Below are 25,993 nucleotides of genomic sequence, written 5' to 3'. Positions count from 1 at the left end.
TAGTCCCAAATTTTGAGGTTCCAAAGTCTCATTTTCGGGGTCCAATGCCTCGTTTTTAGGGTTCTAAGCCTCATTTCTAGGGTCCAAATCTTAATTTTTAGGGTCCAAAGCCTCATCTTTAAAGCCACAATTTCTCCCTGCGTGTCTCGTTTGTAGGGCCCAAAGCCTCATTTGTAGGATCCCTCTCCTCATTTGAAGGGTCTCAAGCCTCATTTTGACAGCCCAAATGCTCATTTGTAGGGTCTAAGCCCCCACTTAAAAAGAAAATCCTCAGGTTCAGGGTCCAAAGGTTTATTCGGGGCATACAAGGACTCATTTCTAAGGGCCAAAGCCGCACGCCGGGCGTCCAAATACTCATTTTTATGGTCCAGACATTCATTTGGGGGTCTAACTCTCTCAGGCCTAAAGCCTAATTGGGAGGGCTGAAAGCCTCATCGTAGGGCCCAAACGTTCATTATTTTTGAGGATTTAAAGCCTCCTTCCTGGGGTCCAAACCCTAAGTTTTAGGGCCCCAAGCCTCGTTTTTAAAGCCTCGCTACTTGCTCTGAGGGGACAAAGCCATCCTGACAGGGTGGTCTGAAGCCTGACGCTAGTCGCAGGCAGTGCTCATTCTTCTAAGCAAGCTGGATTGCCCTAGCACCCTGCCTTTTGTTTGGCTTCCTTCGGCAGCAGCAACCCCAGCGCCTGCGGCCACATTCCAGCACCTCCTCACCCTGCAGCCCCTGTGCTGAACTCACAGCTACAGCCACAAAGTTCATACGCTCTCCTGCCCTAAAGCCTGGCCGACAGGATTCCCGCTGGGGAAGGGAATTTCCCTGACACTTCCCAGCGGTAACTCGCGGTGCTGCTCCTGAGGGCAGGCCCCGAGCCCCCCCCCACCAGCGCCTGACAGCGCAGGCCGCGGCAGGGGCTGGGCCGCGCCGCTGCCATGACAACCGCCCCCCCCCCCGCCCCGGAGCGCTCCCCCCCTCCAGCCCAGAGCCTTCCCCGGCCGGCAGAGCGACAGCCAATCGGCTGCTGCCGCGGGAAGCGCCGCCAATCAGAGCTGGGCCTGCACTGCCCAATCCCAGCGCCGCTCTCGGGAGGCGGCAGAGAGGCGGGAAAGCCCTGAGGGGAGGGAAAGCTCTGAGGGGACGGGAAGCTGCGGAAGAGCGTCGGCTTTTGTAGTTGTTCACGGCGGTCCTTCGCCGGCACGGGTGGGATGGATACACTTGACCCCTAGCCGTGCTCTGGTGCGGGGTGACTAAGGAGCGACAGGCTCCTTGGCGTCCTGGGGGTGAACTTGCAAGCTGGGGAGCCCCTGGCTCACAGGCGAGGGAGCGAAGGTGTCTCGGAAAAGACTTCGAAAGGTGGTTTCGACACCCAAAAGTGCAAGATAACCAAAGTACAGAACAAGATACCGGAGAGGAAACGAAGACATCTAGCCCGTCTCGGCTATTGGCTAGCAGCCAGCCACTTCGCTCATCAGGTTGTGCCCACTTTGAGCTCTCCCTGAAGTGCAGCTGGACTGCACGCCCAGCGACTGTCCCCTTGAGCAGGGACACCTCTCAAGGTTTCAGATCCTTGCCCAAGGAAGAGAGACCCCTTACCCATCGCAGGTCCTCAGTAAGTGACTGAGAGCCTGCTGAATTAATACTGTGAAACATTAGTAATCCATGCAGCTGCTCAACATGATAAACAATGAAGGAGTAATTCCGTCACATGCTTCGTAAAGGTTCAAAGACTCATTTTGAGGGCGCAGACCATCATTTGGAAGGCCCAGAGTCTGCTATCGAGGCCTCATTTTAGGCTGCAAAACTGCATATTTCCTTCACGTCCAAAGCCTCATGGTAAGGGTCCAGTGCCCCATTTGAGGACTAAAATCCTCGTACTTAGGGTCCAAGCCTGTTGTTCAGTACCCACAGCCTTTTTGGAGAACCCACAGTTTCGGTTTTAGGGTCCAAACCCTCCTTTTCAGGGTCCAAAGCCTCATTCCTAAGTTCCAGGGTTTACGCGTTTAAGGTTCAACGACTCATTTTAAAGGGTCCAGAGCATCATTTTTAAGCCCCAAAGTCTGATCTGGAAGGTCCAAAGCCTCATTTGTAGAGTCCAAAGCCGCATTTCTAGGGTCCAGAGCCTCGTGTTTACTTTCCAAAGCCTCATTTTAGGCAACAAACCCCTCATTTTTAGAGTGTAAAGGCTCAGTTTTATTTTCAACAGTCTCATATTCAGGGTCCAAAGCATCAGTTTTAGATTCCAGACAGGCATTTTAAGGGTCCAAGCCGCATCTGGAGCATCCAAACCCTCATTCGGAGGGTCCAGAACCCCCTTTTAGGGCTCAAAGCCTCAGGTTTAGGTCCCAAAGCCTCATTTCTAGGGGCCAAAGCTTTGATTCCAGGGCTGAAAGACTCCATGCTAGGGTCCCAACCCTAATGTTAGGGTAGAAACGCCTTACTTAGGGCTCAAAGCCCCTTTTCCTTCATGTCCAAGGCCTCATTTTGAGTGTCCAAAGACCCATTCATAGAGCCCAAAGCCCCGTTTTAGGGCCCGAATCCTTGGTTTTAGGGTCCAAGCCCATGTTTTAGTACCCACAGCCTTTATTCCGGGCCCACAGTTCCAGTTCTAGGGTCCAAAGCCTCCCCGTCAGGGTCCAAAGCCTCATTCCTAAGTTCCAGGGTTCACGCTTTTAAGGTTCAAATATGCATTTTAACAGGTCCAGAGCATCATTTTGAAGCCCCAAAGTCTGATTTGGAAGGTCCAAAGCCTCATTTGTAGAGTCCAAAGCCGCATTTCTAGGGTCTAAAGCCTCGTATTTACTTTCCAAAGTCTTAGCCGTCCAAAGCCTCCCATTATGCTCCAAAAATGCCTTTTTCAGGGTCCAAAGCTGCTTTTTTAGTTTCCAGACAGGCATTTTTATGGTCCGAGCCACATCCGGACTGTCCAAAGCATCATTTGAGGGGGTCCAAAGGTCCAGGGTTTGCACTTTTAAGGTTCAAAGATGCATTTTCAGGGCCCAAAGCATCGTTTTTATGCCCCCAAATCTGATTTTGAAGGTCTAAAGCCTCTTTATAGACTCCAAATATGAATTTCTAGGGTCCAAGTCTTCATTCTGCCTACCACATGCTCATTTTAGGCTCCAAACCTCTCATTTTCAGGGTGCAAAGGCTTAGTTTTAGTTTGCAGAGTCTCATGTTCAGGGTCCAAAGCCTCTTTTTAGGGTCCAGACAGGCATTTTTAGGGTCCAAGGCACATCTGGAGTGTCCAAGCCCTCATTTGGAGGGTCCAGAACCCCATTTTAGGGCTCAAAGCCTCAGGTTTAGGTCCCAAAGACTCATTTTCGGGTCCAAATCCTTGATTCCAGGGTTGAAAGACTCCATGCTAGGGTCCCAACCCTCATGTTAGGGTAGAAACGCCTTACTTAGGGCTCAAAGCCCCGTTTCCTTCATGTCCAAGGCCTCATTTTGAGTGTCCAAGACCCATTTGTAGGGCCCAAAGTCCCGTTTTCGGGCCAAAATCCTTGTTCAAGGCTTTAAGCCCTCATGAAATCATCAAAAGACGATCCTTCAGTCCTCACAAAATCTACCCTGAGAAGCTTCCCAGCTGAGGTGGAGACACTGGGTCACACAGCCCGCTGAAGTCCCAGAGAGCTCCAATGGTCTCACCTTGGATCACTTCCAGCAAGGTATGCATAGTTTATACAAAGTGATACGGGCTCCTGAAGCTGCGGCGAGGTGCCTGTGGAGAGAAGAGTCTGGTGAGGCCCCAGTGTGGCTGTGGTGCTGGGCGGGTGCGAGGGTGCGGGGCAGCGCTGGGTGCACTGTGGGGTGCGGGGCAGCGCTGGGTGCACTGTGGGGTGCGGGCACCCGGCTGCACGTGGGAGCTGTGGGCACGGAGAGCTCCATGCAGAAAACGGGACGCCCCGCACCCCTCGGCTGGGGCTCTGCTCGCCTGCCCACGGCTCGTCTCCTCTCGGCCCTGACCATCCTGACCGGGCTGCTCTACACGTGCCGGGAAGGAGACCTGACCCTGCAGACCGAGGGGACCAAAGCTGGGCATGGTAGGGAGATGGCACTCTTGCAGGTCTCACTTTCTGTGGCCATGTCATCCCTTGCTGGTTTTACTTTCTGACCTTGCTCTGCATACGTCTGTCGCTGGGTCTGCTCTTGTCCAGGCAGGGTCACTTTTAACTAACAATTCCCACAGGAAGAAGGCGTTTCAGAAAAGAATGCCCATGAATTGAGAGGTCAGTTGAAACATGACACAGCAGAAACCGACTCGGTCGAGTCTGGCCAGTAAATAACTCAGCACTCCAGAATACCTTACCTCTAAATGCTTCATGTCTAATACATCTCAGCCGTCTAATACATCTCAGCCATCTAATACACAAGTTTGGCAAAAACCCCTGCCAACAACTCACTGTCTTCTCTTCCTCCACAGACGGACCATGCAACACAAGACCATGCCAAGCAGCACGGAGCCCAAGACCACCATGGCACCTTCTATGCAGTACTTCTGGAAATCCTTAGCGTCTGCGGCATTTGCGTTTCTCTTGCCATCCACACCTGGAGGAACAATTCTGCACGTTAGTGGGTCCTGCGCGCTACTGGTGATCTCACAGGAGGTCTGACATTGCCAGGAAATGTTCTTTCTCACTTTGTTAGCATCTCCGAATGAGTGAACATCCTGGGGCTGCAACATTTCCTTGGTTTCAGCAGAAACAAAGGAACCTTGCAAAGCCATTGCAAATCAATGCACTCTGGAGCCTCTCTTTCTCCTCTCAGCTTTGCTTACACTCTGGGACGGCCGTAATCCAGTTTTCCCAGTGTCATGGCTTTGCTCCCCCTTCTCGGCCACCCTTCACGTTTGCGCGCAATTTCTTTTGCGCTCGCCCACGTTCACTCTCCGAGGCTCGCTAGTGCTGCTGCCTGGAGGCTCTCGCTGACCCGTTGGGACAAGCTGTCCCACTGAACAGAACTCAGGAGGCCAGATGGAGAGCACGTGGGGGAGCGCAGCTCTTTGACCAATCGCTCCTTTGAGCCGCACCGACAAAAACCATCCCTGCATCAGGGAGTGCCACCCGCAGCTCTCCCCCCCCAGCCCAGCACCCACACCCCGAGGGGACAGAGTCAGGCCCTCTCAGGAGACACCTGAACCTCGCTCTCCCCCTTTGCCTTTTCTCCAGCATGGGCACCGCTTGCACACCCCCAGTTTTCAGGACTTGTCTCCCACTTATGGCTCCCTGCAAGACTGCTCAGTACCTGGATTCTTTTGAAAAAAATCATACATCCCGGCGTGGTGGGCTTCCCCGGGGCTGGCCATGGGGTGCTCTGCACAGGGGGAGGAGCGCTGGGAGGAGGTGCTCGTACTGCCCAGCAAGGCAGCCTAGAACGATGTTCTGCCTGGCTGCTGTACCATTCAGTCGCAACTGCAGAGCGGAATTGTGATAAGACTGGGTTTGAGGTCCGTCCTTTGCGTCATCTGACATGCTCCGAGAAGACCCTCGCGAGTCAGGCCTCCACGTCAGCCTTAACGGGATCTGCTGTATTTGGCCAGCGTGACTTTAGATGTACTCCAAAGGTGTTCCTCCCCTTTGCTGGCAGTCTGCAAAGCTTAACCCATTTCTTTTTACAGTATTATTAATATTTCGTTATACTCTGTTCCATTTTTAATGCCAGCCTGCTTACCAATATCACATTCCTTCCGCTCCTTCTCCCACCCAGCCCCACTCCAGCTTTCCGCTCATTTATCATCTCCAGGGTCTGGGGTGGGGAACACTGCTCCAGCCCCGCAGCCTCTGCCACCCCGTCAGCCCTCCTTGATGTGCTCAGCACTGGTCGGCCATCCTTTCCAGCACCCCCTTCCCTCTCTGCCCAGTCCATCCGCATTCAGGGCAGCATCCCCAGTCAGTTCAAGGACAACCCTTCGCACCTCACGTCCCACCAGCACGTCCCCATTCTGGTGGGTGAAAGCCTTCTTGACAGCCCCAGCTGGGAAACCAGGCTGATGCTGGGACAAAGGGGTCCCTCACTGGAGCGCAGGTCTCTGACAGCTTCTCTCACAGATCCAGCGCTGGTCCCAGCTCTGTGCGTTATACCCCGACGGAAACGGCCAAAACAGCCAAGGACGCACTGCTTTTGGCCAAAATGTATTTTTTATTTACTCTAAAAAAGACTCATCTTCTGAGGTACAGTATCCCTGTTGGAACTGGTGACAGGGACACCAGAAGGGGTTAGGCTGAGGTGAGTCGAGAGAAATCGAATTGTCCACTGAAGAGGTATCGTTGGTGAAAGAGCAGCTGGGACAAGCGGGCAGAGGTGAGGGGTCTGCGCTTGCGCTCCTGTACAGCTGCGTGAGCTCTGCCACAAAAGGCCACGGTGATGGGCTGGAGCTGTTGTTGAAAGTCCCATTTTCTTGAGCAACCTCAACTTTTCTTGTTCCTGCTCCTGACTCTGCTTTGCCTTTATCTCTAGTTGGATCTTCACTTTTCCAGGCAGAGCCAGTATCAGCTTGTCCCAGTGCTGCTTCATCTCCCTGGCTCCTTCTGTAGAAATGGGTTTCAGAAAAGACTACTCATTGATAGGAATTAAGAGGCCAGGTAAAAAAAATCTTACAGCAGAAACCCCAGCAGAGTACTGCCAGCAGCTGCCTTGGCACTCCAGGATACTCTAACTGCAAATACCCCATTGCCAACTGCAGCAATAACTAACTCTGGGGAAAAGCCAACTCACGGGTCTCTCTTCCTCAGCCGTGAAATGACTATGCAAGATCCAACTAGCCCAGACAGCACCACAGCCAAGGCTACTGCAGTCACTGGGATATAGTACTTGTGCAGCAATTCGTGACCAGCAGCCTCAGACCTTCTCCCAGCATCTGCCCCTGCAGGAGAAAAGACAACGCCACACGTTACTGTGCTCTGCGCTATGGATAGTCTCACAGTGTGCTTCACATGCCCAAGAGATTTGTTTTTCAGTGGTTGGTGCCTCTGGCTCTGGTGTCTTAGCGCCAGAGGACAAGAAGGATCGCTTAAACTTCTCGGGGAGAAGAGCCCACGTGCCAGCGAGCAGTTGCACCAGCACTACCTGTCTGTTCCTCCGGGCTGCAGGCCAGGGCTGTGTGCTGGGGACCTGCAGTTCAACCAACGAACGGCACTGCGGGGGTAGAGCAGAAACGCTCCTGTTTTCCCAAGCGGACATCTCCTGAGCACTCCCCTTCAGGACGTCCCAGAGCCTGAAAGATGGGAGCCAGCCCACGGGCTATTGCCTTGCTCCTGCAGTGCCACCTGCTTGTCACCCCCGGCCCCGATGCACACACTGCGGGGAAGGCTTGCCCCGGGAGAGCGTGGCGCAGGGCTGGGTTGTAGCCCTCAAATGGCCTCATGCCCAAAAGGGCAAAGTTCCTAAATTCCTGGGAACTGGGTGTGGCAGGAGGTGAGCAATCTCTAACCACGTCCAGAGAGGTCTAACAGCATCTCTCTGGCACGCTGCTGGCAATAACCTCCACACACCAGAGACGACAGTCATCCTCAGAGAGCCACTCCTGGCTTCTTTGACAACACCTTCTCTGCACTAACACTTCCAGGTTTGGCTGCTGACATGACGTGCAAGAGCGGGCTCCGGGGGAAGAGCCTGCAGGCACACAGGGATTCTGACTGGTGACACCGGATGACCACGGGACAGCAATTACCTGGCATGCCAGTCTCTTGCATTGCCTCTCTTTCTTCATCGGAGACTGGCACGGTGTGCCTGCTTCCCTTCTGAAAGGCCTCCTTCTGCACAGTCTTACGGTTGGTCTCTGTAGAAAGCAAGCGGGACAATTAGAGGCAACCATTCCTCATCAGGAAGACGATACCTTCACGAGGCAATACTCCCCAAATACATTAATAAAGCTTAGAAACAAAGCCTGGGCTTTTGGGAGTGCATCTAGTCCAAAGAATGTGACGTTCACAGCGAAAAAATTAAGCACATGACACTTTTCACTCTACCAATACAGACAGCAAAACCTGACCTGCTGGGAAACGGGAAATTGCACGTGTGATCTTCTTGTTCACATTACATGTACTGCATTTTTGGCAAACTGCAAGATGATGCTAAATTGCTTCCTTCAAAGAGGATGGGAAAAAGCCGCAGCCAGCTCAGCTGGGGAAAGAGGCCTTCTGAGAAGCACATCCCACCATGCCAACTCCAGCACACGGGAAGGGGAACAGACACACACGGTGGACTGAACCCCAAGCTCTTGCAACCATGTTCTGGGCACTTTCACAAGCGGCAGTGAAGTCCCCCAAAACAAGAGGAAACCACAGCCAAGTTTTCTGAAACACAACTAGAAATGGAGAGCTAAACCACCCAAGACTGAATTAACTGAACGATCCACTTAAGGCCGCCTTCAAGTGAGGTGTCCGGCCTCAAGCTGGGTGTCCGGCTGCGACCCGCCCCTGACCCCAAGGTGTCACCGAGAGTCCTCAGACATCAGGGAGAGCAAAGGGGCTGGACCAGGCTGTGAAGCCCGGGCTGCTCCAAACCCGGCCGGAGGATCGATCCTGCCTGCAGCCCAGGCAAAGCCTGCTGATCCCAGCGACCGAAAGCTGCTTGCGCATCGTCTCCACAAGCCAAGGGCCCTCTCCTCTCCAGCGACTGGCAGGGTGCTGGCCCCCTCATGGCTCATGAGCAATTAGCTCCTCCGCACGTGCCTCACACGCTCCGGGAGCAGCACCAACAGTCACACTCATCCTACCACAGCTATCAGTCTGCAGGCTGAACGTCAATCACAAACAAATGCCTGCAGAATCAGCATCTGCACCTGACTTCCAACATTAGGAAAGGGCAGCCAAGATTTCTTGGGACGTCATTCCTGCCTTGAACTTGCCCAGCTGCAAACTGGGCTGTGCATGAGCTGAACAGAAATTCAGCACACACTGGTTCCTGACATCTGGATACCAGCATCTGCACAAAGCAGCTCTGACCAGTAATGGTACAACTGGGGCAGCAGCTGCCTCTGGGACTCAGCCAGAACCACAACGGGTAGCAGACACTGTGCTGGACCATCTCTGTGGTTCATCAGCCCAGGCAAGGCATGAAATCGAGTGCCACTGCAGCGAGGTTCTGACTGATCCCTTCCTGCTGTGCAGGCTACAGCACGTCCACACATGAATCTAAAACCTCAGCTTCCCAAGCTGTACGGTTAACAGAGTGAAATACATTAACCAGGTGCTGCTTTCTCCAAGTCTTTCAGGATTTCCTTTGGAACTGCAGATATCTTTTGGGAATAGTTCCCTATTTTAGCTTTATACTTTTGTCTTTGAGGACATTAACAGGAAGTATGAAGGTAAATGTCACATGAATAAAATATTGAAAATGAGCGCTTATTCTGTCAAGTCAATAAAGACTGACTACTCACCCCTGGGATGCCAGCTGGGATTCAGCCCAGGATTCAGCCAAGGAGCTGGAAAAGCCCTCCGTCTGGCCACATCTGCAACCAAACACCCACGAGAAGTTACCATCACGTGTTCTGACCTACATCGTCATAACTGAGTAGCAGAACATGCAAGGGGATCACGTAATGTCACGGCATGCACATGCAGGTCTGTATTCTCACACCTGCAGAGGCACCTGGCTGACATTCGGACTTTGAGCTGGCAGCTCTCAAAGAAGTGAAAAGCCATGACGTACCCATGCGACCTGCCTGTGGGTCAGCCCTGAAACCCAGCCAGGAAGCTGGATAACCATCGCCTGCAGCCACATCTGTAAATGAACATAGGACAGAGCAGCTCCCGTGAAATACTTCAACATACTTCTTCAGATCTGAATGACAGTGAATGCAATTCAAACACAGGATTACTCCAGAGCACTCCTCTCTCCCTTCCACTCAGGAGCATCTTGCAAACATTTATCGGGTGCCTGCAGTGGCCACTAACCAGGCATGGAACTGTCGGGAGAAAGGACTCCCTGGAGCTCACACCAGCTCCAAGCTCAACCCCGACGTGCCCGCTGGCTTTGCGGCCAGCCCCAGAAGCAGTGCAGGGGCGGAGAGGCTGGCAAAGACAGTTTAGCAAGGCAGAGCGCCCCGGGGCACATCACTGAGCCAGACCCATTTCCCTCTCTGCTCTTCTGCGTGCCTGAGCATCAGCCAAGAAAGTAGTAAGCTAAATTTCACAGGAACAGAAAATTAAAATGTAAATGCTCATTCACTGAAGGGCCTTACCTGTGGGATCGCCCCAAGGCTCACGGACAGGCTCAAGTTGAGAAGTCAAGTAACCCCTGTCTCCACGGACAGCTGTAACCAAGCAGAGATGAAAAACGTTCCCATCGCATGTTGTGATCTACCTCTTCCTTAGTGACCCGCAGTGACTGGAAGGGGGTCAGGCAACAACACGGGACCCAGATGCGGGCTGAGACGTCCAAAGCTGCAGAGGGACCTGGCTGGGACCGGCAGCTTTCAAACCTCTGTCTCCAGCCCATGTGCAACACCCCTCAAGGACCAGATGGACAAACATACGGCCTCTCAGGGCCTTCTCACCAGACCTCTCACACACACAAAAGGAAGCCCACACTAAAGTGGGAGCATGTAGCCCCAGAGGAAAAAATGATCATTCGCGATTCTTACAGAGAAGAGCCTGCTGGCCATTGGAAGGCTGAACTACCACAACAAAACATTAACAAATAACAAACCAAATATTAAAAAATACAAAAGGCCAATAACAAATGAAGACTGAATACTTCTTACCTCTGGGATTCCCCCCAACCTCAGGAACAGGATTCCACTGAGCATCTTGATCAACATGGACTGCGGGAACCAAACAGGTAATCAAACACAGGTGTGGTGGTGCAGCCCCCTGAGCCACTCTGAGATCTCAGGATAAACCATGCATGCTTTGGGAAAACCCCCTATTGTGCTGTTATCTTGGTTGTAAGTGCAGCGCCTTTAGGGCACCAGGCAGCCCCTGGCCACCCCTGGCCCATCTGCTGCCCGAACTATGTATCAGAATGACTCAGCACAAACTGTGGCCAGAAGGTAAAATAATGACCAAAGCCAATCATCTCGAGACCCTATAAACAGCGATCCAAGACGAGACCTTTGGAGCTCTCTGGGACTGCAGCAGGCTGTGTGACCCAGCACCTCCCCTGAGCTGGGACGCCACCCAGGGTAGATTTTGCGAGGATTGAAAGATTGTTGTCTGTCGACGGTTTTGCGAGGACTTAAGGGCCTGATTGCGCGAGCTTTACTGACCATCCGTTGACGAATGCCGGTACATAAAAGCGAGTAATTCATGAAACTCATGAAAGGGAAATTTTAATCATAGGTTAACCTCTGTGTGTGGGGGGGGGGGGGGCGGCATAAAATTTGGTTCAGAACTGTTGTATCTGTGCGTGTGCATTTGGAGTTTGGTTCGGAACTATTTGCCTGTCTCTGTGTGATTTGGTTCGGAACTATTTCGCCTGTCTGTGTGTGGTTCAGAACCGTCTTCTCCGTCTGTGCGCATGTGTGGTTTGATTTAACCTCCACCTGTGTGCAACCCTGCTGCAAGTTTCGGGCAATCCTTGCCATTTTTGAATCCTTAAGTCACAGATTTCATTGTAACAAATTCCATCCAATCACTCTGTTAAAGTGGCTGAGGAAGCCAACACCAACGAACTGGAGGAAAAAGCGATCGCCCACGCTTCTTGGGGACGAGAGCCTGTGAAAGGCTGCGCCAGCGCTAACCCCGCGTGTTCCTCCGGGCTGGGGACCTGCGGGTCATCCAAGGGGAGCAGGGCTGCAGGACTAGAGCAGAAATGCTCCCATTTTCCCGAGCGGATGAGTCCTGAGCACGCCCCTCCGGGACGTCCCCGAGGCTGAAGGCCAGACCCACGGCCCTGGGCACGGCTGCAGCCAGCCCGGGGAGAAGCGCTGCCACGGGCTGTCGCCTGGCTCCTGCAGCACCACTTACTCGCCACCCCCGGCCCAACACACATACTGGGGGCAGACTGGGCCGGGCGGCAGAGAGGGCCCCGCAGGGACTCAGCGCCGGGTTTCTTACCCCGCACCGCCGCTCCCAGCTCCCCTGCTCGCCCAGAAAACGCCCCCGAAGCAGCTGCAGCCCCTCTATGCCTCCCCACAGGGTGTCTGCCTGGCTCGCTCAGCCTGGCCCAGCTGCTCTCCCAGACCCAGCCCTAGCCCCGGCCCCACTGCTGCCCCGCTGAGGTGCGGTGGATGCCACGCTGCCCTGCTCGGAGCTGGGTGCTGGCCCCCTGCCCGCCTGCCTACCTGCTCCCTGCGCTCGCCTTGGAGCAGCCTGGGCGTCCCAGGCTTGCAGGGCCAGCAGGAGGAGGCAGGCGAGGACCACGGCCCCCCAGGCTCGCGCCATGCTGTTGCCGCTGCTGCCGCTGCTGCCACAGTGTTGCCCGCAGCTGGCGCAGCACAGCATGTCAAAGCGGGGCTCTGTGACCTCACAGCCCTGTCGGGCCACCCCCTCCGCCAGGCCTCCCCAGCACAGCCCCGCTGCCAGGGCATTACTGAATCGGCACACTATGGCATCTCCTGGTTCTACACGAGTGTGGAAGAATCATAGAATTATAGAATCATTTAGGTTGGAAAAGACCTTCAAGATCATCGAGTCCAACCATCAACCATGCCCACTAAACCATGTCCTGAAGTACGCTGTCCACTCGCTTTTTGAATACCTCCAGGGATGGTGACTCGACCACTTCCCTGGGCAGCCTATTCCAATGTTTGACAATCCTCTCAGTAAAAAAATTTTTCCTAATATCTAACCCAAATCTCCCTTGCCTCAACTTGAGGCCATTTCCTCTTGTCCTATCTCCAGCCACCTGACAGAAGAGACCAACACCCACCTCACTACAACCCCCCTTCAGGTAGTTGTAGAGAGTGATAAGGTCTCCCCTCAGCCTCCCCTTTTCTAGACTAAACAGCCCCAGGTCCCTCAGCCCCTCCTCATAAGACTTGTGCTCCAGGCCCCTCACCAACTTGGTTGCCCTTCTCTGGACACGCTCCAGCAACTCAATGTCTTTCCTGTAGTGAGGGGCCCAAAACTGAACACAGTACTCGAGGTGCGGCCTCACCAGTGCCGAGTACAGGGGAACAATCACCTCCCTGCTTCTGCTGGCCACACTATTTCTGATACAGGCCAGGATGCCGTTGGCCTTCTTGGCCACCTGGGCACACTGCTGGCTCATACTCAGCCGGCTGTCAACCAGCACCCCCGGGTCTTTCTCTGCCGGGCACCTTTCCAGCCGCTCTTCCCCAAGCCTGTAGCGCTGCATGGGGTTGCTGTGACCGAAGTGCAGGACCCAGCACTTGGCCTTGTTGAACTTCATACGATTGGCCTCAGCCCATCGATCCAGCCTGTCCAGATCTCTCTGTAGAGCCTCCCTACCCTCAAGCAGATCGACCCTGCCTCCCAACCTGGTGTTGTCTGCAAACTTGCTGAGGGTGCACTCAATCCCCTCATCCAAATCATCGATAAAGATATTAAACAGAACAGGGCCCAACACCGAGCCCTGGGGAACACCACTTGTGACCCGCCGCCAGCTGGATTTCACCCCATTCACCACAACCCTCTGGGCTCGGCCATCCAGCCAGTTTTTCACCCAGTGAAAAAGACCCACTTATCCAGGCCACGAGATGCCAGCTTCTCAAGGAGTGTGCCATGAGAGACAGTGTCAAAGGCCTTGCTGAAGTCTAGGAAAATAACATCGACAGCCTTTCCCTCATCCACTAGGCGGGTCACCTGGTCATAGAAGGAGATCAGGTTGGTCAAGCAGGACCTGCCTTTCGTAAACCCATGCTGAGTGGGCCTGATCCCCTTCTTATCCTGGACTTGCCATGAGAGTGCTCTCCAGACAAACCATTCCATAATCTTCCCCGGTACCGAGGTCAGGCTGACAGGCCTGTAGTTCCCCGGATCCTCCCTCCGACCCTTCTTGTAAATGGGAGTCACATTGGCAAGCCTCCAGTCCCCTGGGACCTCCCCTGTTGACCAGGAACGCTGACAGATGATAGGGAGTGGCTTGGCAAGGACCTCTGCCAGTTCCCTCAGTACTCTTGGATGGATCCCATCAGGTCCCATAGATTTGTGAGTGTCCAGATGGCGTAGTAGGTCCCTAACTATTTCCTCCTGGATTAAGGGGGGTATGTCATGCTCTTCATCCTTACCTTCCAGCTCACGGGGTGGAGTACCCTGAGGATGACTGGACTCACTATTAAAGACTGAGGCAAAGAAGGCATTAAGTACCTCGGCCTTTTCCTCATCACTGGTTGCTACATTCCCTTCTGTATCCATTAAAGGAAAGATATTCTCCTTGGGATTCTTTCTACTGTTAACATATTTGTAAAAACATTTTTTGTTGTCCCTTACGATAGTGGCCAGATTTAGTTCTAGCTGAGCTTCTGCCTTTCTAATTTTCTCTCTGTATGATCTAACAAGATCCCTGTACTCCTCCCAAGTTGCCCGCCCTTTCCTCCAGAGATGATAAACTCTCCTTTTTTTCTTGAGTCCTAGCAAAAGCTCCCCGTTCAGCCAGGCCGGTCGTTTTCCTCGGCGGTTCGACCTGCGGCACATGGGAATAGCCTGGTCCTGAGCCATTAAGATTTCCTTCTTAAAGAATGTCCATCCCTCCTGGACCCCTTTGCCCTTCAGGACCGTCTCCCAAGGGACTCTCTCAACCAGTGCCTTGAAGAGGCCAAAGTTAGCCCTCCGCAAGTCCATAGTGGTGGTTTTGCTGAACACCTTCCTTACCTCACCAAGAATTGAGAATTCTATCATTTCACGGTCGCTAAGCCCAAGACGGCCTCCGACCATCACACCTCCCACCAGTCCTTCCCTGTTCGTAAACAACAGATCTAGCAAGGCTCCTCCCCTGGTTGGCTCACCCACCAGCTGTGTCAGGAAGTTATCTTCCACACACTCCAGGAACCTCCTAGATTGTTTACTCACTGCTGTGTTGTATTTCCAGCAGATGTCTGGAAAGTTAAAGTCCCCCACGAGAACAAGGGCACACGATTCTGAGACTACTGCCAGCCGCTTGTAGAACGATTCATCCGTCTCTTCAACCTGGTCGGGTGGTCTATAACAGACTCCCAGCACAATATCTGCCTTATTGGCCTTCCCTCTCATCCTCACCCATAAGCACTCCACCTTGTCATCAGAATCGTGTAGCTCTGTACAGTCAAAACATTCCCTAACATAGAAAGCCACCCCACCACCTCTTCTACCTTGTCTATCCCTTCTGAAGAGCTTGTAGCCATCCGTTGCAGCACTCCAGTCATGGGAGTCGTCCCACCATGTTTCCATGATGGCGACTAAGTCATATCTATCCTGCTGCACGATGGCTTCCAGCTCCTCCTGTTTATTGCCCATGCTGCGTGCATTGGCATAGATGCATTTGAGTTGGGTTATCGAATCCACCCCTAACATCGGCATGCTGCCCCCAGGCTCATCTCTGGTGCACCTAGTTTTATCCCTTACCCCCTTCGAACCTAGTTTAAAGCTCTTTCTATGAGCCCCGCCATCTCACGAGCAAGGATTCTTTTACTCCTTTGAGATAGCTGGACACCATCTGTCGCTAGCAAGACCGGTGCTGTGTAAACCTCCCCATGATCAAAAAATCCAAAATTCCACCGATGGCACCAGCCTCTGAGCCACGTATTAACCAGGTGTCTTTTCCTGTTCCTTTCAGTGTATTTCCCTGCCACTGAAGGGATTGAGGAAAACACTACCTGTGCTCCCGATCCTTCCACTAATCGTCCCAGTGCCCTGAAGTCCCTTTTGATTGCCTTTGGATTTCTCTCTGCAATCTCATCACTGCCAACCTGCACAACCAGCAATGGGTAATAATCAGAGGTCCGAACCAGACCAGGGAGTTTCCTGGTAATGTCTTTTACCCGGGCCCCAGGGAGGCAGCAGACTTCCCTGTGCGATGGGTCAGGTCTGCATATTGGGCCCTCTGTCCCCCTCAAAAGAGAATCGCCTACGACAATTACCCTCCTTTTTCTTTTTTCAGAGGCTGTGAGAATGCGTGGGGCTGCCTGACTGGGCCTAGGCACCTCCCTGGATAGGGCTTCATCTACACCCTGATCTTCACTGGCCTGGTCCTCAAGTTCCAGAGCCCCATACCTGTTGTGTAGGGGCATGGGGGAAGGTGAAGGAGACCAGGAGCGGATTCGCCTGCCTCCCCGAGCAGGGACCTGGCTCCATTCCCCTCCATCTCTTAGGTCCCCTCCTGCCTGGTGGCAGGAGGGCAGGGGAACCTCCGCTTCTTGTGGAGCCTCCATCTGCTGCCTCTGCCTCAGGGATGGTAGGGTGTGGGCCCACCAATCTATCTCCCTCTCACGCTCCCTGATACTCCTCAACCTTTCCACTTCCTCCTTCAGCTCTGCCACCAGGCTGAGTAGATCATCCACCTGGTCACACCTCACACAAAAGGTGTCCCTGCTGACCTCTGACATCAGCGATAGACTCAGGCACTCCCTGCAGCCAGAGACCTGGACAGCTGCATGTTTACATGGGAGCTCTGTCTGCGTCGCCACATTTTTCCTAGCAATGGCTTTCACCTGAGTGGCAACCATACCTGGGTCTCCCTCTGGGCCGACACCCACCACTTGAGTAGCCTTCTCGAGCTGGGAAGAAGGGGGCTGCGCCCTACCTGCACTCCCTGCCTGTGCGAACTGCCGCGCCACGCCCTTTCTGATGCGCCACGCCCTGTTCGCCGTGCTCCTGGTCGCTGGCGCTCCTTAGGGCCGTTCAAATCTCCCGCGGTTGCCCATGGCAATGCCCACGCCGCGTCAGCCTCTCTCGCCAGAGCCGCCGGCTCTGGACGGGTCCCTCCGCTCTTCCCCAGCACTCCTGGGCCTCGGGAACCTCCCAGTCCGCCTCAATCTAGCGCTTAGCCGCCGACTTACCGTTGCGTCTGCCGGCCTCGCCGCTGACTGAATGAAGAAGCAGCAGTGGAGGAGGGCGGACCTATCTGGGGAGGCAGCACAGCATCTAGGAGCACACAGGCACTCAGGTCTTGCTTCCCAGAAATCGGTCAAGACCAAGAGCTCCACAGGAAGACTGCATAAAAAAGCCAACTGCAAGTGCTTTTACTTGCCACCAACTCCTGTGCAGCATCCTGAGGAGCAAGAAGCGCAGAACAAGAAACCTTCCTTCAAGTGAAGGCCCGCAGCCTGCTGTTTGAGCAAGAGGCAGAGAGCACCAGCTGAGAACAACCTCTGCTTTAACTACACCTAGCTCTGCCACCTACACAAGGAGACCAGCTCCTAATGATCCCTAGCCCTAAAACCACAGATCTTCCCTAGGGCAATGCTAAGGAAATACCCGAGCACAGGGACACCTGGTCATTCAGTTTAAGCTGATGGGGAGGACAGAGGACTAGAAGGAGAACACTAAGATGAGGGAGAAGACTGAGGAGCCGAGAAAGAAAGGCTAGAGAGATGGAGAAGTCAAACAGGGACGAGGTGCCCTGCAGAGAGGAGGAGGAAGACAAAGTAGGGGTGAGGAGCAGGACAGAGAGATGGGGACAGAAAGAGGGAGAAGGAAGGGGAGACAGACAGGGACAGGGAGTAGGACGTACAGACGGAGAGAGAAAACGAAGGACAGGGAGAAAGACAAAGGGACTGAGAAATAAAGAGAGGGTCAGATTTGGACAAAGAGACCGAGAAGGGGGGGAAAAGAGCAAGGGGCTGGAGGACAGAGACAGAGGAAGAGGACAAGAGGGCTGAGAAGCAGGAAAGAGGAAGAGAGGACAAATTAAAGGGAGAGCCAGCCGGACAGCGGTGTATAGCAAGAAACGATGGGACAGGCAGCAGGACAGAGAAATAAAGACAGAAAAGATGGGGGCAGGGAGCAGGACAGAGGTGGAGAGAGAAGCAGCAGGGACAGAGGGATAGAGAGAAGAAAAAGACAAGAAGAAGGGGGGGGACAGGGCAAGACGGTAACAGGGAGCAGTAAGTACATGGATCATCAGAGAAAGAAGACAGGGACAGGGAGCAGGACAAGGCGATACAGAGAGAGAAAAAAGGGACAGGGAGGAAGGACAAAGAGAAAGAGAGGCAAAAAAAAAGAGACAGGGAGCAGGACAGGGAGGCAAAAAAGCCGGGGTTGGGCAGCAGGACAGAGATGGAGAGAGAAATAACAGTGACAGGGAGCAGGAGAGAGTGACTAAGAGAGGGCAAAACCTGAAGAGGGAGCAGGACACAAAGGTAGAGGACAGGGGGAAGACTCGGGGAGAAGAACAGAGAACCAGAGAGAGAATGAGAGGAGTAGGGAGCAGGACAGAGAGATGGAGCAGAAGGGGGAAAAGATGGGCGGCAGAACAAAAGGAAAGAGAGACAAGGACAGGGGCGGGGAGCAGGACAAAGGGGTGGAAGAGGCAACAACTAGCGATGTGCTGCAGGACTGAGATGGAGGAAGTAAAAAATAGACAAAGGGGGCAGGCCAGAGTGACAGGGACAGAAAAAAGCAACAGGGAGCAGGACAGCACGGGAGGAAAAACCAACCGTGATGGGCAGCAGGACAGAGAGATGGAGAAAAGAAAAATACTGCGCAAGAGAGAGGGGAAAGAAGGGACAGACAGGGGGATATAGTGAGAAAGGATGGGCCAGGGAACAGGACAGAAAGACAGAAAAGATGGGGACAAGAAAAAGGACAGAGGGACAGCAAGAGCAAAAAAAGGGACAGCGGTCTGGACAGAGATGGAAAAAGAAGCAGCAGGGAAAGAGGAAGAGAGGCAGAAAGAGGGAGAGGGGGCAGGAGAGAGAAAGAAAAATAAGGACTGGGGGCAGGATAGAGATTGCAAAAAAAGCCTGGGGTGGGCAGCAAGATGGAGAGGGAGCAAAAAGGAATAGGGGCAGGGAGCAGGACAGAAGGATATAGTGAGAAACACTGGGGCAGGGAGCAGGCCAGAGCGCCAGACAAGAATGACGACAAAGAGAAAGACAGGGACGGTGAGCAGCACGGAAGGATGGAGAAAGCAAAAGCAGTATCAGGAGCCCTGCAGGGAGGTGGAAGAAGGGAAAAAACCCCAAAGTGTCAGGGAGCAGCAGAGAGGGACAGAGAGATAAGAGATGGACAGGAAGAAGGACAGGGGCAGTGGCATAGAGAATGAAAAAAGACAGGGATGAGCAGGACAGAGCGACAGAGAGAAAGAAAGAGAAGCAGAAGGACGGGGGGGTGGGGCAGGCAGATAAGGACACGGAGCGGGACATACTAGCAGAGAGAGACAAAGGACAAGGAACAGGCCAGAGAGACTGTGAAAATCAGAGCGCGATGCAGATCTGGACAAAGAGTCAGAGAAGACAACAACAGCAACGGGCTGCAGGGCAGAGAGAGAGGAAGAAAAAACCAGAGGGGCAGGGAGGAGGAGAGAGGGACAGCAAGGAACCAAAAGGGACAAGGAGAGCAAAAGAGAAAGAGGGACCTGGAGAAAAGAGAGGGACAGGGAGCAGGACACAAAAATAGAGATAGGGGAAGAGGTACAGGGGAAGTGAGAAAAAAATTACACAGAGAGAAAGGGGAGGGGGCAGGGAAGTACTGAGGGGCGCAGAAGAGGGGTGACATGGCCCCAAGGGCCTGGGACTCACCGGAGCGCTGACTCTCTGCATTACCAGGCAAACTTTACAGTTCTGGCACTTCCTTCTCTGTCTGTGTGTCCTTTCCTGCCTTCCCCTTCTGCAGCTCCAGTCACTTGCCTGTCCTCCACCTAAGAGAACGCGTTAGTGTCTGACAGCGTGAGGCTTCCTAGATACACAGCCACCCACTACGGGGCCGCCCTATATTTGCCATTGCATATACAGAGCCCACGGTGCACGTTGGTGATCTGGTCTGCCGAGGACTACGCAGAGGGATCCCTCCTCCCCCGCAGAGGTCTGCCCTCTTGCTTGCAGCTGGAGAGAGACAGAGGGCCAGCCGTCCTCATTCTCCAGCTGCTTCACCTTCTTCTGATCTCTTTGGCTTCAGCCGCAGCAGCTCCTCGCCAAAGGCAGCAAGCATCCACCCGCCACCAGGAGAACACAGCCAGAGACAGTCCACCTGGCACACCTCAGCCAGATGCAGTCAACGGACACCTGAGCCCTCAGTGTGGCCTCTGGGAGAGGGAAAGCAGCAGCAGCTTCGGTTCCTGCAGCCGGCCCCAGGCTGGAGCCCCTCCTGCTGCAGGAGCTCCTGCAGACACCGCTCCTGTTGCAAATATTTTGATAAAGAAATTAAAATTTGATTATATAAAAGAGTTTGGTTTGATTAAGAAGTAGAAAATTGTGAAGCATAGGTATGGGAGTGTTAAGTTTGAAATGTAGTCGTAGGAACTTAGGAACTTTAGAAAACGTACTATGTGTAACCATAAGAATTCAAGTAGTGTCTAAAATCAGTTCACCACAGAAACTTTGACAAAGATTTGTTGATTTGTAGTGTTTTGTTTTAAGAAACTAAGGAAACCAGTATGGACACCAATTTGCTGCTTGGAAACCCCTTACCCTTCCCACCTCGATCTAATTATCGAGGATTGCAATCAGTAGAGTTAAGTGAGATTAACCAATGATTGTTTGAACATGAGAATATTAATAAGATGGTGCGACTGAAGGACCAATTATTAGAAAGGTTATATTTAAGAATAGACATAGTATGCACTTTTATGTAAACTAATATAGATGACGGTGAGAATCGTACCGCGCAGAATCCCCCAAGAGGTCAAGAAGCGGACAAGTGAGGAAGACTATGGAAGACCACCAGAGGGCTCCTGAAGACCACCAGAGACCTTCACTGCGCCTGCGTGAAGAGACGTTTAGATATGCTAATGATTTATCGGAAAGTTAATGCTTATGTATAGCATTTTCCAGAAGCTTAGCGACTATGTATAAGAGGTGTGTATTTAACCTGCACACTTAGACTAGACAGGTGCACACGGTAGGTGGAGCGATCCCCCGTGTGCCCAGCGCTGCAATAAAGGAGTGCCCGCTTCTTACCTTCTCACTGCTGTGAAGGAGTTTTAGTCCGGATTTCGGTAACACTCCTTCCCCGCACCCGCCTTAGCCGAGGCCCGAGGGCACCCGAGGCCCGGCTCGCTGCTGCCAGGACAGGCCGTGGGGCGGCCTGGGGCGGCGGGACAGGCCTCAGGGGAGGTGCTGGGGGCGGCTCAGGGGGGCTCTGGCAGTCGGGGCGCCCGCTGCCTGTGCCCGGTGGCGGCTCCGGCTCCAGCTCCGGCTCCGGCTCCTTCCCCTCCCCAGCTCCCGGGTCCCTGCCGGGGCTGCCCCGGCCGGGCCCGGCTCCAGCCGAGCGGGGAGCGGGCAGCGGGCAGGAGACACCCCCGCGCCCGCCCAAGGGCCTCGCTCGCCTCACGGGCAGCCCCAGCCCTCCCCTCAGCCGGGCCGCAGCCGCAGCAGAGACTGCAGAGACCAACATGGCCGCCCGGCAGCCCCGCAGGCCCCAGGACTACAGCTCCCAGCATGCCCCGGGAACCACCGGGGCCCCCGGCAGCCCCGCAGGCCCCAGGACTACAGCTCCCAGCATGCCCCGGGAACCACCGGGGCCCCCGGCAGCCCCGCAGGCCCCAGGACTACAGCTCCCAGCATGCCCCGGGAACCCCCAGGGCCCCCGGCAGCCCCGCAGGCCCCAGGACTACAGCTCCCAGCATGCCCCGGGGCGCTCCTGCGGCGGGCTGACCCTGGCAGGACGCCAGGGGCCCCCCAGAGCCGCCCTGTCACTGCCCCCCCTCAGCGGGAAGCGGGAGAGAAAAGAGAACGAAGGGCTCGTGGGTCGAGAGGAGGACAGGGAGATCGCTCAGCAGTTACCGTCGCGGGCAAAACGGACTCGACCTGGGGAAAGGAACGTAATGTAGCGCCAGCCGAACCAGAGCAGGGTCCTGAGGAATAAAGCCAGCTCTTAACAACCCCTTCCCCAGGCGTGTCAACCCACCACAGCCTGATCCGCAGGTGTGGGGGTGCTTTGCCTCTGTCCTGGCCCCGATCCAGTCTTTTGGGGGTGCCTGTGATACCGAAAAGCCGGTTGAAGAAACTCTCTAAGGCTCGTCTTGGGGTTTTAGAAAGCAGGCATTCTGTATTGCAGCGCTGGATGCACGGGGGATGGTTCCACCTAGCGTGCATACCACAGCTTTAGCACTAACAGGTTATACAGAATAACTAACTGCATATGAATCAGATTAGTATACGTATACATAAAAATAATTGCAACGGATTATCTCAGGACTGCCTACATCCGATCACGCGCAGTGAAGGATCCATTTGAGTGGAAGGGCTGCTTTTGCGACCACCGACCCATTTGAAGTTCTTGTTGGCTGTCCTTGAAGTCTTTATTCTTGACCTTGTTCTTTGACCTTGAAGCTTAACGCAGCTTCAGTCACATGTGGTCAGTTTCAACATTGTTCCCATCTAGCGTACAGGAACATCTAGTCATAAGAGCAAAGAACTGCAAAACTTATGAGTAACTACCTCTACTAGTTAATTGCTTGGCTATCCTTTTGTCTGTTGTTTCAATCATAGTGTTAGTATAAGATTTCTAATCATTATTTACCAAATCTCACTTTTACAGTCACCTAGCAGCAAACCAGTTTCCACGGCTGGTACAAAATATTAAAACCATCAAACTATTTAGGCATACCATACAGAATGTATGGAAATATGCTATCACCTGGCCCCTGCATGGGCTGCGATCTGTGAGGTTTGGGGTTCCCTGCCCCGCCCTGGCTGTGGCCCGTGGGGATTTCAGGCTGCCTCGTGCCTGTCGTGGCCCTGACCAGCGAGGTGTGGGGTTCTTCACCCCCGTCTTGGCCACTACGAGTGCCGTTTGGGGGCACCCTACCCCTGTCCTGGCCCTGATCTGTGGTGGTTGGGGGATCCTTGCCCCTGTCCTGGCCCTGAACCTTGGGGTTCGGGGTTTCGTGGCCCGCTCCCTTCCCCAAAGCAACTTGGCTCGGGGGTGCCCTGCTCCTGTTCTGGACCTGACCCACTGTCTGGGCCGTTACCTGTGGGGTTTGGGGGTTCTTGGCCCTTGTTCTGACCCTCTCCGTTGGGGTTTGTTGATGCCTTGCCCTGTCATGGCCATCACCCACCCGTGTGGTTTGGGGGTGCCCTGCCCCAGTCCTGGCCCTGACCTGTGCGGTTTGGATGTTTCTTGCCCCTGTCCTGGCACTGACTCATGGGTTTGGGGCTCTCTACCCCTGCCATGGCGGTGACCCACGGGGTTTGGGCTTTCCCTGCACCGGTCCTGGCCCTGACCCGTGGGGTTTGGGGTGCCCTGTCCCTGTCTGGTCCATGACCTGCAGGGTTTGCAGTTGTCCTGCCCCTGTCCTAGACCTGACCCGCGGGGTTTGGGGGTCCCCTGCCCCTTTCCTGACCCGGGACCACACAGTCCCTAGCTTCCTGTTTAGGGCCTGAACATACTTTTTGGAGCATGGCAGGATGAAACCTCAATTTCTGCATGTCCAAAAAAAAATACATCCAAAAACTTGTTACTTTATGTACAACATCAGTTTCTATATGTCCAAACAAAAATACATCCCCAAAATTGTTACTTTCTGTACACCAATTTTTTTTTTAATTTTTTCCAAATTGACAATGAATTTTAAACCTGATTTTTCACCTATTTTACTACCAACCACCTGTTGCCCCCCCCTCCATCCCCAACAGGACTTTTACCAACAGATCCAAGATTTGTGTCTTGTTTGGCAGAATTTGGGCCAAAAATAAAGATGAGAACCTGGTGCTGGGGAGCCAGGAGTTGCACTTTTCTGGGACTGGCATGGGGCCTGCACTGAGGCTTTGCTGCTTGACTTGTAATTAAAGCTCTGAAATTTAAGGACGATCTTTTAACTGCTCGCTGCCCACCACCAAACATTAATTTTACTATTTTTCAATAGCAAAACCCAGCAGTTTTAAGTCAGAGCTGACCCCAGTTGTCAGAGCAGGGCTGCAGGATATTAGTTAAAGAAAAAATAGTCTGTAGGGATATGTGTATATATCTGTGTGTGTATATACACATGCCCCTCTAGGCATTTTTTCCTTTAAGATCCTACTCTGTGTGTGTATGTGTATACACATACACACAGGTACAGTTTTTATTCTTTAACTATGTATCCTACTGCCTACTCTGTGTTTGTCTATATGTACATATGTGTTTATATACGTATGTGTGTGTGTATATATATCCATACATATATATATTTGAAATAATTCTAGGAAAAAATAATTTTATTATTTCTTTCTAGCTCTCTTTCCAGTCATCAGAGCAGCCTCTCCCCTTCCTCAGGGCTGTCTTCAAGCACATCACATGCAGTAAGTCCTATTTGCATTTCAACAGCTGTTTGGCATAATCATCAGATAAACTGACCCTCTCTTAATGTTCATTGTGACCCAGTACAGGAAGAACTGAAAGGAGCCTTATCTCAGGGAAGAAGGACTGCCAGCCCTCTCTCTTGTGGTAAAAAAATATCTTTCCCACTTGTGATTTTTACTAAATCAGGAATAGCTATTACAGAGGCTGGCCAGTCACACAACTGCAGAGGAAACTTTCATGCCAGAAAGGGGGGATGAACTAAAGAAAGAATTTCTTGTAACAAATGCATTAAACAAAAAAAATAAAATAAAAAAAATCTTTAGAAGTGGCTGTCTGAGACTGCTCCAAAATGTGGCCTGTTAGCAGCCTCTACTGGAGAGGTTAGGTGGCAAAATGCAGGTGATGGAGTGATACATGTCGTGACAAATGCCTCATGACAGATGGCTTTAGGGTTGACCATGTGGCATTGTTGTCACCTGTGTATTTAATGCATTTGAGAGAGCAAGGCAAATGGTAGTGAACACAGTGCTCTGGATGAGGGTTGCACAAACAAATGTCAGAGACGCTGCCTTGTTCTGTGCTGGGGTACTTCTGTACAACCCCAGTTGGGGTGTGCAGATAGGTTACTGCCTTTCTTTATGCCTGTAGTTTGGTTTGTCATGCTCCATCCCTACTGAGTATGCAACTTAAAAATTCACACTTGTCCAACTGTCCTTCTTTTCCGTTGTCAGAGTTGTTTTGGCTTCTGTGTGTTGATGACACTGTTTTGCAGGTCTGATCAGCTTACAGCTAAGGCACTGTATTGTGCTGGATTCAAACCGGGAACTCCTTTATCCTCCTGTGGTCCTGTCCTACATCTGGTCTGTGATTGAGTTTACCACATTGACTCTGTTGGGGGGCACTACAGTTTTAATCTTTTAAATTGCACAAGTGCATTGGGGAAATCACTATAGCAGTGTCCTGTCTTTTGAAAACAAATGCTGTCTTTTGGAAGGATGTAGGAGTTTAACAGAACAAGTACTAGCTTAAAGGAGCGTACAAGCAAAGGGGAAGAAATAATGCAATGGAGTGAGATTCAAATTACTGTGGTATAATGTTGTGATGATATAGTGGTTTGAATTGAACTCATAATAATTTTCTTTGAATACTTAAAAATCACAAGCATGCAACTTAGTTGCTTGCTTGGTATATAGATAATGCCTATCTTTTGCGTGTGCTGCTGTTACTTAAAAGATTGTTGGCTGGGGTTTGTTTGTTTGTTTGTTTGTTTTTTCTTTCCCCCACTGTGCTTTATTTGCTCTGTGATCGTCATTCTTTTTGTCTCCTTTCTAGCACACCAGTGTTGAGAACACAACTTTGCTCCAGCCCTCAAGAACCTTTTCAACTGCTTCAACCTCAGCCCCTAGCACCACCTCTTTGGTTGTCAGCATGGCAAGCAGTACGAACGCTGCAAACAGCCTTGGCCTGAGTGTTACCAGTGTGTCTCTAGCAGCTGCTACCACAGGGTCAGCTCCCTTGGTGTCTTCAGGTTTGCAATATTAACTGGCAGAGGAGTTCTTTTTTTTTCTAAAAATTGAGTAAATTGATAAATAGAAATGAATGGTGTTGTAGATATTTCTTGTTAGTAAGAGTTGTCTCTGTACTTCAGGGTTTTTTTCATTAAAAGGTAGTAGGGTATTAGTTAAAGAAAAAATTGTCTGTAGGGGGGTGTGTATATATCTACACATGCACAGACAT

The 25,993-nt window shown here is 52.6% G+C and overlaps 2 protein-coding genes across 2 annotated transcripts in view; one reads left to right on the top strand and one right to left on the bottom strand.

The window, feature by feature from the left end:
• LOC128138484 (ubiquitin-associated protein 2-like) overlaps window positions 1-25,925 on the top strand; it is a 35,973-nt gene extending 10,048 nt beyond the window's left edge. The window contains exons 2-5 of the mRNA XM_052779735.1: window positions 24,189-24,255; window positions 24,338-24,400; window positions 25,029-25,116; window positions 25,589-25,925. Of these exons, the coding sequence (XP_052635695.1) occupies window positions 24,251-24,255; window positions 24,338-24,400; window positions 25,029-25,116; window positions 25,589-25,798 (366 nt within the window). The 5' untranslated portion in view covers window positions 24,189-24,250 and the 3' untranslated portion in view covers window positions 25,799-25,925. The remainder of the gene's footprint in view (window positions 1-24,188; window positions 24,256-24,337; window positions 24,401-25,028; window positions 25,117-25,588) is intronic.
• On the bottom strand, window positions 6,112-12,487 carry LOC128138483 (uncharacterized). Its single transcript, XM_052779733.1, has 8 exons — window positions 12,220-12,487; window positions 10,699-10,758; window positions 10,177-10,248; window positions 9,645-9,716; window positions 9,373-9,444; window positions 7,663-7,770; window positions 6,708-6,855; window positions 6,112-6,520 (listed from the first exon to the last, which is right to left on the bottom strand). Exons 1-8 carry the CDS (start codon window positions 12,377-12,379, stop codon window positions 6,136-6,138), a joined length of 1,077 nt encoding a protein of 358 aa, XP_052635693.1. The 5' UTR covers window positions 12,380-12,487; the 3' UTR covers window positions 6,112-6,135.
• Window positions 25,926-25,993: the final 68 nt, after the last annotated feature.

This window comes from Harpia harpyja, unplaced genomic scaffold (genome assembly GCF_026419915.1).
Source record: "Harpia harpyja isolate bHarHar1 unplaced genomic scaffold, bHarHar1 primary haplotype scaffold_47a, whole genome shotgun sequence".
In the NCBI taxonomy this organism is placed as follows: Eukaryota; Metazoa; Chordata; class Aves; order Accipitriformes; family Accipitridae; genus Harpia; species Harpia harpyja.
This window is presented reverse-complemented; position numbering and strand designations above follow the sequence as displayed.

Coding starts and splice junctions, on each gene's coding strand:
- LOC128138483 (XM_052779733.1), bottom strand. CDS start 12,379: ATGCTGTGCTGCGCCAGCTGCGGGCAACACTGTGGCAGCAGCGGCAGC. Junction 9,445..9,644: donor CCCACAGGCAGGTCGCATGG/GTACGTCATGGC, acceptor GTTTGGTTGCAG/ATGTGGCCAGACGGAGGGCT. Junction 6,521..6,707: donor CGGCTGAGGAAGAGAGACCC/GTGAGTTGGCTT, acceptor CCATTTCTACAG/AAGGAGCCAGGGAGATGAAG.